Source organism: Antennarius striatus, chromosome 21 (assembly GCF_040054535.1).
Source record: "Antennarius striatus isolate MH-2024 chromosome 21, ASM4005453v1, whole genome shotgun sequence".
NCBI lineage: Eukaryota > Metazoa > Chordata > Actinopteri > Lophiiformes > Antennariidae > Antennarius > Antennarius striatus.
In genome coordinates, this window is record NC_090796.1 from 8,865,001 (window position 1) to 8,877,500 (window position 12,500).

The 12,500-nt window shown below is 38.6% G+C and overlaps 1 protein-coding gene across 1 annotated transcript in view; it reads right to left on the bottom strand.

Annotated features, from left to right (window-relative positions):
• ankfn1b (ankyrin repeat and fibronectin type III domain containing 1b) overlaps positions 1 to 12,500 on the bottom strand; it is a 107,979-nt gene that overhangs the window by 36,018 nt on the left and 59,461 nt on the right. Inside the window, exon 4 of the mRNA XM_068305467.1 lies at positions 8,700 to 8,740. Within this exon, the coding sequence (XP_068161568.1) occupies positions 8,700 to 8,740 (41 nt within the window). The remainder of the gene's footprint in view (positions 1 to 8,699; positions 8,741 to 12,500) is intronic.

Sequence of the window (12,500 nt, forward strand, 5' to 3'; positions counted from 1 at the left end):
ACTCTATAATGTATTTCTCACACTATTCAGTTATTCACATTTCTCAGGCATGCTTAATCCTACTTTCCTGTGATCATGGTCCATTACCATCTAATAGCACTGTACATCTTTTGTCTTACTGCTGTCTTTGTAAATATGACTCTGTACTTAAGCTCTTCCATTCTACTGTTTGTTATACACCCACCACCACCCCATCACCACCCAGTCTTCAAAGATTGTACAACTCCACTATTCATTCTGTTCAACAGGGTTATCAGCCACCACCATGTCCGGACTCCAGGCTTGAATACATATTTTGCTGGTTCTCCGGACAGATGCCCTTTGATTTTAATCTTCTTGAAGAGTATAAGTGCCAGATATTTTCTGACACCATGGCTTTCTGACATACTAATTAACACAATTTGATGAAACAAACAATTTTATTTTCTTCAACCGCAAATCTTCCCTATCTCAAATTTGTTTATGACCAAATACTTTGGAAACTAACAGCATTCTCGCCCTTTGTGGGTATTTTAGTTAGGTACATTTGTCAAAAACCTAGCATGCTAACGCACTGAACCAATATGGATAGATGTTAAACATTGTCTAATAAAAATGTTTAGCAATGTGAGACTGTTAGAATGCTGACATTACAGCCGAAGTGAACTAATATTAATGGTTTTAAAGGTATGTTGTTGAGTACTTTGAAATGAAAAAAATAGATGCATAATGCATTCTTTATTAATACATAAAATATAATCCTGACCCTTTGTTATTTAGATTTTGTTTTTCTTATAAGACTCCTTTTCATGGCATCTTAAGTCCAAGTGAATAGAAGACCAATAATAAATCTTATTTCTTCAATCCCATACAAGAGGACACCACTGCTCTATTACAAGCTGACTTAGAATAGGATTTTGCCGAGCATTGCTAACCTTCCTCAATGCTGTAGCAAAACAGTCCTTTTGTCAGCGATGAATGGCTTATGTGGTGATATAGAAAAAGTGTTGACCTACACCTAAACAAACACCTCCAACCTTGAGACACACATGTACACTGTCACTTTGAAGGCTTGCTTTCTTGCAAACAACTCACCTAATGTCCCTTTCACTCTGTTCTGTTTCCATGGCAGCAATTAAATGTTTGGAGTTATTCATGTACAGAACAAATTCTACAAAGGAACCAATTGTTCCTGCTCCTAGTAAGCAAAGCTATCATCTGTTCAGTCTGATCCCGTTAACAGCCTCAATAACCCACCGCTATTTGAAAACAGAGTTTAGACTGCATGGAATTCTAGCTGCAACAGCAAAGTTCAAAGATAGTGGACCGTTAGCAGCAGGGAAAAGTTTATTTGCCTTGTAGAGATTATTTATTTTTAGCCTGCAGGTGTTACTATAATAAGTGTGAATACTAGTAACTTGTAAAGTTCTATTGTAATTTATTAACATGTATTATTTATAGCCATGCTTTTTTATAGGCTAATATTATTGTGCTCCTTCCCTCCTGCATGATTTGACACATTATATACGCATATTTGGTTGAACTGAAATAATACACCAAGTGTTTTCTGTAGTCTCTCAGGTCATAGAGAGGATTTTGTGTGAGACGTGTTTATGAATGGATCTTACTGAAACGAGCAGAACATTATGCATTACACAATTACGTGGTCTGTCTGAGGTTGAGCTGCGCTTAACCGCAGGTCTCATTTCAGATTACTAAGGCACAAACACTAAAGTAAATCATATCCAGCACCAATGCATACCTGACCCTACTTCAACAATTACGCTCGATGGCTGCCCAACTAAAACAATTATTTTGGAAAACAAAGTACTACTTTTTCTTTCATCTCTGTCTCCTACCATAGCCTCTCACCCTTGCCAATAGAACTCTGACATACTAAAAAGAATGTGTGCGACTAACCATATACCAGATTCATGCTAAAAAGGGTGGAAGTACAAAGGCTTGGTAGAAAGGGCACACACACACACACACACACACACACACACACAGACACAGACACACACACACACACACACACACACACACACACACACACACACACACACACACACACACACACACACACACACACACACACTTTAAGGACATACCACTCAATGTGTTTCATTAGACAAACAAAAAGGATTTCAGTGGTCCAATCATAAAAGCACACAGCCAAGCTATGAACATTGGTAAATAAATCCGATCAAAGAAAGCTTTGTTTTTCACTCACCATCTCCATCCAAACCTGTGTGTGTGTATTTGTGCGTGTGTGTGTGTGTGTGTGTGTGTGTGTGTGTGTTTGGTGTGTGTGTGTGTGTCTATCCGTGGTAGAAGCTTTTATTTCACTAATACTGTCGGCTCACCAATAAAACATCGATATTTCTTCAAGTTAGCAAGCTTTTTCTTTAGTTGTTATATGACAATGATTACATTATTTTAATTGCTCATTAAACCATTGGTAGCAAAAGCAGCAAAGTGAGAGGCAATATCACAGTAGTCTGTTGCGTAATACCCAATGCTGTCAATTTGAGTTGCTTGTTAAAATAAATCATTAAATAATTTCTGTAAACAAGTCCACACAAACCAAATATGTTGATAGGAATGCTATTTTCCTGGGACCTACATGAGTCTGAAGGAGACGAGAGGAATTTTGCAGCTATGTCATTATTGTGACAAAAAATAATTATCTCAACTTCAGATGCTAAAGATGTAATTATAGCACTCTGTGTCAAAAAAGGGACTCCGCATCCACCCACTGCTGCAAACATACAGTATTTCCATCTCAGCTGCTTTAAAATTATCCCTTCATTTTCATGTTTCCAATGTCATTCTTGATGCATCCTCTCTTTTTCATTTCACTCAGGAGAGACAAGTGAAGGTAGAATTTTAAAATCTTTGGGTATATTTTACTATCGAGGGGTATCTTACCCAATAAGCAACAAGATAAATCCCCTTGAAGTCCAGACAATGATGGTGGTGGCGGGGGATGATGACTCTGCAGCAACTGATGCAGCTGATGACAGGTTGAAATTGATGTATCACTGAAGACTGGGTGGTGGTGGGTTAGTCAAGTGTTAAATATAACAGCATCATGAAAGAAGGTAATATACAGAGAAAATCAAGTTTGAAAAATTACAATATCAAGCTGAGAGACTAGCAATGTAGCCATGTCCTGACAGCCTATAGGCTGACATAGTCTCATGCATCCTTTTGATAACTCTCTTTCTTTCCTGTTTCTACAGAATTGGCCCAGTATTTGTCAAGTAGACAAAAATGATTTAGGAATTCAGTGTCTTTTTTCACTTTGGTTGGCTTCCTGTGGTGTTGAGTTTAATACTATTCCCTTTGTATTCCCCTTTGTGTTTGATGTATGCCATAAGGCTGACTCAACACACTGAGATATACTGATGATGGATATGCAGTCAAATTAATTCTGAATTGAGCTGACAAGCCAGCAAACTATTAAAGAGTCTAACTGTAATAGCATACCACTAAGACAGATGGGGCAAAGCGAGCTACACCATGGACAGTGTTCTCTTTCCACATGCTTTAAGTTAGGGGTCATAATAAGGGGAATTGGATTTGAAGGAAACTGATGTGGACTAGTTTTATAGCTATCATACTGAGGACAAGGTGCATAGTGGCATTGACTCTTGAACTTGTCAGCTTGCCACACGGTATCTCGTAACAAAATGATGTACATGGGAACGAAGAAGGGTCTTATCACTATAGTCAAACAAGACAAGATGTACACAATAAGGCATGCCTTTTGGAACCCACAAATAATTCCTCAAAGAACCTCATGCTCCAAATTCATAAAGGTTTCTGACACAGGACAGAGAGAACTGATGCAGAAGTTCATAGGTTTTGTAGGGCCAAATCTCAGTCCCTTGTATTGACACATAGTGCGCTGCTTCTGAAGAACTGAAAGGGATGCATTGCATTCCAGATTTACACATCTCTTTGCAATTTGCAGTAAATATGCTATCATTTAAGTGAATGAGTCTGCAGAGCTTATGTGAGTCCATGCTTGTTGATCTGTTTGCCAACCTTCGCTCTAAACCGATGGTTTTAGGATGCCTGGCCTGACATAGATGGACTCCCCTCTGGTATTATGTTTATGGCCTTGAAATAGTTTAAAATATAGACACACACACATGCACGCACACACACGCACGCACACACGCACACACACATACACACACTCGGGGCACCCCCTTTTCCCCCATCAACCCACAATTGAACGCGGCGTCAAGATTCCAATCAGGGTTTAGCCAGCAGACTGAAGGGATTATTTATGCTGGAAAGGAGAAGGAAACCTTGAGGAGGGAGCGAGACGTGTGTTTTGCATTTCCATACTTGTGAAACCCAAAGGTCCATCTTAAGGGTAGAGAGTTTAGTGGAATCCTCCAAATCCAGCATCTTCCCAGGAACAATTTTAAGGTCTAATTTACAGTTAAATCTGAAATTACAGTTTCAGATACCAATATGAGGTTTAGTTTTGAGCAGGCAATCAGGTTAAGCATTTTGCGGGGAAAGTTTGTGGAGGGCATAGGAGCATGTAAACGCATAAACACATACAAAAACAATTATTTCAGACAGATGATGTGACATGGGTTAAACTCATTCTATTTAACGACTACTTAACTGAAATAATATTTCTTTGTGTTAGGAGTGCAAACATAACCCGATATTTCTGACCAGATGGGTTCCGAGGAGTGCCAGAACAGTTCTCCGAGGTTAAGGTTACAATGGAGTCCCGAAGGTATTGTTAACTCTCTGTTAGACTTTCTCATTTGTGAGGAGAGGCAGAGGTATTTCACGCTGTTCTCTGTCTTAGTTGTTCTACAATGGATGTGGTTCTTTTCAAGGGAATTTAACAATATAATGCACTGAACTGGATTGTATATGGTTTCAAATAAGAAGCCTCAGTGTTTAATTTGAAGTGGAGTTCCATACTGAAAGATTTACCTGGTGAGAAAAGTGTGATTGCGTTTGAAAGGCTTAGCTGCCTTGTTTGTGTTAAATGCAATGTAATCCTCAAATGCTATTTGTACAATTGTTGGCCGGTTAACTGTGAGCATCGAGCATCTTGAGATGTTTTTGGGAGAGCTGATCACATTTTGATGAGTGGTTATAAACTGGAAAGAAATATTTGGTAAAGATGGTTATTGAGCAACATAATAGAAATACATTTTTCTGGAAATTTACTCACCCAATGTGGTCAGAGGACTGTGTCGAGTGTTTCTATGTGATGTTGTTATATGTGTGTTTGTGTCCATGGATGATTGTGTTTATGTGCCCACACGGCCACTAGATCAAATGTACAAATAGTCCCACGGTCAGATCATAAGCCAGTGGCAGCAACCTTCAGCCCGCTTACTTAGCTCTCTCTCTCACCACCATTACCACTACTGTATATACTCCTCAATATGTATTTACACTAGGATTTCAAAAGCCTGGGGAAAAAAAGAGGTGAAATGTTGGCCAGACATTGGGAACCCTCAGTCCTTATTATCTTTCTGCTAGAATTTGCCTTGGATTGTACTACTGAGGAATGAGATAGAGTAATGCGGTGGGTCTTCATTTTATATGTAATTTTCTGTTCTCTTCTCCCTGCTTTGTTCCAAGTGATTAAAAAAGCAAGAATAGAATAACACGAAGTCAACTTAACCTACTAAATTCTAGGTACCCTCACAAGTGGAGTTAGAATTGCTAGGTGTGGTGCTGGATTGTATTTCTAGGCTGCTTCTTGTTCACTCTGACCTTTAGGAAATGAACCAAGAAGAGTAAACCTGAAGTTGCACAGATAAGCATTCCTGTGTCATCAGAGAGAGAGAGAAAAAATACTTCAATGGTGCTGATGTGCAATCTTTTGTTCTATGGAGTTTTGCATAGGTCAAGAACAAATGACTGAATCCACCATTAGGAAAATTAAACCATAATCCAAATGCTATCAGTAATAATGTAAATTACCAATAGGTTTCACCTATGTCACCTCCATAAGAAAAAACTGACATGGCTAATATGAAAAAATAAGTTCCATTTTGTTTGCTCTTCCCTGACATCTGTACCAAAAATACCTTACACCATGAAAAAAGCATAATCTTTTCAACATCAACGTCTACAAATTATCTTTTCACTCTTTTTTATGATAAATGTTGAACATGCATAAGTATGTGTGTGTGTGTGTGCAGGCCCCTGAACCAAACACACACACACTCACACACACACACACACACACACACACACACACACACACACACACACACACACACACACACACACACACACACACACACACACACACACACACACACACACACACACACACACACACACGGGGCCTGTAGGCATGCAATGTATACACAGTGGGAGGCAGAGTGACAGGCAGCTCTATCTTGGTGCACCCCAAATGAGCAGCTTGTAGGGGGCTGGTGCCTTGCTCAAGGGCACCTAGGCAGTGCTCAGGAGGTGAGCATATTTTGGCCCACCCATGTCTCGAACCAGTGACTTCCAGTCCAAGACCTACTGCTGGCCCCAAATACACTCTGATGTGTTCCTGTCTCTATCATTGGAATGTGAGCAAACACTAAAATAGCATAATTTCAAATGACCCAAAATGTAAAAATAAGGATTTATAGACATACAGACAGATGTTTCGAGGGGCCAGTGTAACCCTACATGCCCCCATTGGTGGGAACATAACAAAAACAACAATTTGAATATACAGTAGATGCTCCATAAAATTTCTAAAGCCATTGTGATTAAAATGTATTGAGACATATTCAGTAAAATAGGCGCCAAAATAAGAACTTATTTATTACCCAGTAAGTGCTATTTGGCAGTTCATCCATGCCTCCTTGCTAAGGAACATAACTTTCTTTGCATCTTTGGAATCCCTGACTTTGGTGATAAAATAATAAGGGGATAACTTGAAACCTACTTGCACACCTGGTAATAAACCTTGTGGAGTACATAGAACCACTTTTAAATAATCCAGTAATCACCTACTAAGGCCTGAAAAAAAAAAAGACTGGTTCAAGATAAAGGAATGGGAGATCTGTTCCATCTGGAGTAATGATGAGCCAGAGTTCAGAAATATTTCATCATAAGCAATAAGAGAAACAAGTTAATTCCTGATTCAGGAACAAAAGACAGAATGAATGAAAGAAAGGAAATTAGGAAATTATTTGTGACACAGCAGAAGACTAGAACTCACCCAGTAAGACAAACACCACACACACACAAACACTAATTATTTATTCTGCATTTATTCCCGGCAATGTGAGCAGATAACTCCTCTTCTTCCCTCTTCTTTGGAGAAGAATTTTCTTTAAGTGACACATAATCACGATGGTTCTACTGGTTCACACATACAGCTACGTTTATTGAAATGTCTCCTGTTAGGTGCAGCAGTGCCAGCATTCAACACATTGGATAAAACAGAAACACTTACATCACTCATGTAATGTACATCCCACTATCAATAGTTATTTTAAAAATGCCGGTTCACAGTAGGAAAAGCGGGCTAGCCCGAACAAAATGTGCAAATGTGGAATGGCAAACCATTCCTCCTTGGCTTCCAGTGTCTTTGTTAGACCTGACTAATATTCTGGTTGTGTTAGAGATATCCCTCGCAGAAATTTCACAAAGAGTGAAAAATAAAATTCCATGTGTATATGGCAAATGCCTGTTGCTGTGAAACCATGCATGGACCGTTGAAACGCACAGCCGAAAATCTGTTTTATTTGAGAAAACACATTTTGACACCTGAGCCTGCTTGTGCAAAGATAAAGAATAAATTGTTTCAAAAATAACAAGCTGCCCGAGATAGCTTTACGATGTCAGACGCTTTTATAGGTATACACAATAAAAGGGAACACAGGGAAAAACAACGGTTAGACTCTCCAAAGCTTCTATTCAAACCTTAAAGAGTGCAGGGAGTAATGAGTTAATTTCCTAATTAGGCAAAGTGAAGTATATTATATGTCTGGAGAGAAAAACACAGATCGACAGCTTCACAGCCTTTTCAAGAATCACTTGTAAACTATTCAAATGCAGAGACCTGTGAAGCTGCACTTTTGAACGAATGGAACAGATGGAGAAAGGTTGTGCTGCAAAGGTTAGTCTGTCCGTGGCCGCGGTTGCTAGGAAACTACAATATACAGCTAATTTAGCTTGATGACTAGTATGACTGCAATGAGCAGTAACAGGCAAACTGGATGGTGGTGAATCATAAATAGAAAGGTTCGTCGTGAAACAAAACACCAGTAAATATATTGGGATATAAATCTTCTCCTGCAATAATGCTAATCCAGCAATATTTATCTTATTATATTGATACCTGCTAAACAAAAGACTTGTGGTTAGCAGTATCAGAGTAAAAATGTTCAGAGTATGAATCACAAATAATAGATGTCTTGAAATATTACAACACAACTGAAACAACTGTCAGTTTCTTTAAAAATTGACCTTAACACGAGCTGCTCAGCAGTTTTCTTTACAAAAACGACATTATCGGCTGTTCTAATAATGTCAATCAGCCATTGAATCCATTCATGACAACATTTGTCTGATGAGACAAATTACTATGGAGAATGTTATAATAATATGTCATGACAAGAAAGAGAAAGTAAGTGAAGTCTCTGGGAGCCACTGACTTTCATCCATGTTTTGGTATCTTTAGACGTTTTCCAATAAAAATAAAAACTTACTTTTTTTGCTGATGCTCCTTCCGGTCAGCCGAGCCCAGGCTCTAGAAATGAAAGACAAATCGCAAATTAAAATCACCATCCAACAGTTAAGAGTATTTCCAAAACATGTTGAGGCGACCTACAGATAGCATATGTCTCATCCCTCCATTTATTGACATTTAACCTCAAGGGAACACCAATCAAAAGAACTAAAAGCCAGTGACATGGATGATGGCCTTGCCCTCAATGACAAATAAGTGTTTGAGTCCTCAGTCATTTTAATTGTAGCCAGTGATCTTTAATGTGTGTGTGAGTGCATGTGCATGCATATTTAATGACAAACAAAAAAAGTAAGCATGACAGGAGGTGAGATCAGAAAGTAAAATAAAACCATTTTCCTCTCAATAGAGTTCAGAAACTTTAAGTGTAAAACTTTCCTTCTTGCCAGCTGTTTAAATACATTGTTCTGACAGAGCCAAACTATTGGGCACATACAGTACATAGTACACAAAAATACACCAATAGACAAAGGTGAGGACACCCACAGAGTGTCCCGCTGCTGTCTACCTCTTCTGGAGGTTTATTGCTCTCAGTGGTGACACATGCTGAGTTAGACAGACACACAGACACTCAACACAAACACACATTATTGGCCGTAGGCTAGAGACATTTTTGGAGTGAAATCCTGTTGCTGTTTTGCATTTTAAGCTTGGGCAAGGAGGCTCATTCAGGCCCGAAGGAATGGGTGAAACAAATTTCAAAGTCAGAAAAAAAAAAAAAGCTTCTATTTGACACACTGTAATAGCAGATTAATGACACGCCTCTCTCTCTCTCTCTCTCTCTCTCTCTCTCTCTCTCTCTCTCTCTCTCTCTCTCTCTCTCAATCATATATATACAAACATACATATACATCTATATATCTATATATATATCTATATACACACACACACATACACACACACACACACACACACACACACACACACACACACACACACACACACACACACACACACACACACATATATATAGACACAGTAGATAGATAGATAGATAGATAGATAGATAGATAGATAGATAGATAGATAGATAGATAGATAGATAGATAGATAGATAGATAGATAGATAGATAGATAGATAGATAGATAGATAAATAGATAGATAGACAGACAGATAGATAGATAGATAGATAGATAGATAAATAGATAGATAGACAGACAGATAGATAGATAGATAGACACACAGATAGATATAGTAGATAGATAGACAGACAGACAGACAGACAGACAGACAGACAGACAGACAGACAGACAGACAGATAGATAGATAGATAGATAGATAGATAGATAGATAGATAGATAGATAGATAGATAGATAGATAGATAGATAAAGTAGATAGACAGACAGACACACACACTATAACTACAATTCATGCCTTGCAATTCTATTCCTCACCACTTATAAGCAAAGACTTTGACATTCAAAAGGTAAAGTTTAATTCTTGATCAAGTGAAAATTCTCACTATACAGGTACTGACTTGCATGAAAAAGAGCTACACAAGCACCTTCCCTTTTCCCAAGTTAGGGTGTTGAATAGCACAGAAAAATGTTTTTGCAGAAAGCTAACCTTTGGGTTATGAAATGTCATCACATTTTATCCTACTAGGCTAAATGTTGTTAAAGTAGTGTCATAATTAGCAATTGATTTTAGATCACCAAATAAAACGCTGTGTTGGATACGCATTCTTTTGGATAACCTTTAACATTGATTACGACAGACATCAGAATTGCTATCTTTTTGATAAGCCTATGCAATGTCACAACATTTATTTCCACCCAGTTGTATTATTTTTTTACATAATAAATCCACCCCAAAGACTATAAACAGGCTGATTTCCTTAAGGCTATCCAGGAGACACATAAACCCCAAAACAGAACAGAAAGAAATGAGAAATTTATGTTGAATTTCACAAACAGCATCAGAAGGAAATACTGTTTTTAGCGTGTGTGTGTGTGTGTGTGTGTGTGTGTGTGTGTGTGTGTGTGTGTGTGTGTGTGTACGTGCACACGTGCTGACTTCATTTTGTTTCATCTGAGCTGCACAGTGACATTTTGACCAGCAAGTGACTCCTCTACTCTGATGTTTGCAGTAAGTGTGTGCCTTTATTCATCTAGCGCAGTGACATTTTGCCCGCCGACTGACTTCTCTGTTCGTCAGTGTGTGCAGGAGTTGCATCCTCCCAATGAGAACACCATGGACCGTACCCACTGACTGACCTTTCACCTTGAAGAGTCCCCACAGCGCCCTCAGGTTGGTGATACTGAAGGTCCACAGGAGATCAACAAGGACTATTTTGGAACCACCATTCTGGTTTGATTGTTGCATTTGAGCACGAATTAGAAGGAGGAGACTGACATTTTCATTACAGACCATTGTTAATACTATCCGCCATTTCAATTTTTATCTGTGGTACAGGCACACAACAATGTGAAACTCAATAGCTGTGGTGTACATTGAAGTGTAATTAAAACAGTGAGTAAGTTTATAAACACACAGGACAAAGGCTACTGTTTTGTGTCCAGATGAAAATTAAAAATTCTTTTTTTACAACTGAAGTTGATACAAATTCATATTAGAGTTGAATAAAACTTGGATATGAAACACTAAAGACAAGGCTTTGGAATGAGTTCTAACTGAATGAAAGTTTATCATCTGCCCACTCAAGCTGTAGAAGTGATTTGATGATATAATTGCTGCTATTGTCACTGGTGGCAGGTTTCTTTAGGAGTTTCACTCAATAGAGAAAACCGGTTTGAAAAGCAGGTGGTAACTCAGCACTGTGTCCACAGCTCCCAATAACCTACAAATTATGCCAACAACACACAACAAACAAAAATGAAGCAGCCTGTCAGCATCCCTATGTGGACTACATCAGGTTACCAAGATTTGGTCATTCATCAAAGCAAGGGCACGGACTGATATTTTGTCTATAAAGTCACCAACTTCTTCCAGCCATTACTCTATTCATGCCACTCGCCACGTACCCTCTCACCTCTGCCCACTTGCACCCGAAAAAAGCATAACTAACAATCAAAAGGAAATAAGAGCCAGTTCTGACAGTTTATGTGCAATCTCTGTTGCTGATACAAACCTTGAAAGCATCTTTAGTCACTTTAGTCCATGAAAAAGAATCATTTTAAAAAATGTTTCCAAAGATGATGATAGCAGGAACTTCACACTTCATGAATATTAGAGCCACACATTAGTTTCAAAATTATTCTTCATTATGGCTATACTGCCTATTATGTATCTCTCTCTGTATGTATGTTTGTGTGTACAAACAGGTGTGTGAATGCATAGCTGTTCATTCGGTACCAAAAAAACTCCCTCACATCTGTGACATTACAGTGCCGGTGATTGCTGTATTCCTTACAAATGCCTCAGAAGACTAATCTGCTTAATATGGCTTTTTTCACACACTGACTAATCAGTTCATTAAAAAAAAAAAAAATCAAAACACAAGCAGTAATAAACACAACAACACCATCCTGGCAGAATACCTTCACTTTAAGTCCACAGATTCCAGCACACACATACCTTCCGACTTTCACCAAGTAAACCCAGTCAGAGAATGTTACTCTCTTTCCTCTCGCTGGCATTCAGCGGTGGCTGTAATTGCTGTTCACCTGTCCAACTTCTGCTCTTCTTCTCCTCTGCCTCTCTCTTTCCCTCTAAAGCCGTTGGTCATGCTAAGGTTTGCGAAGCTTTCTCTGATGGTGGCTGCTACCTCCACTGACTTGTTGTACTTTAATTGTGGTTGC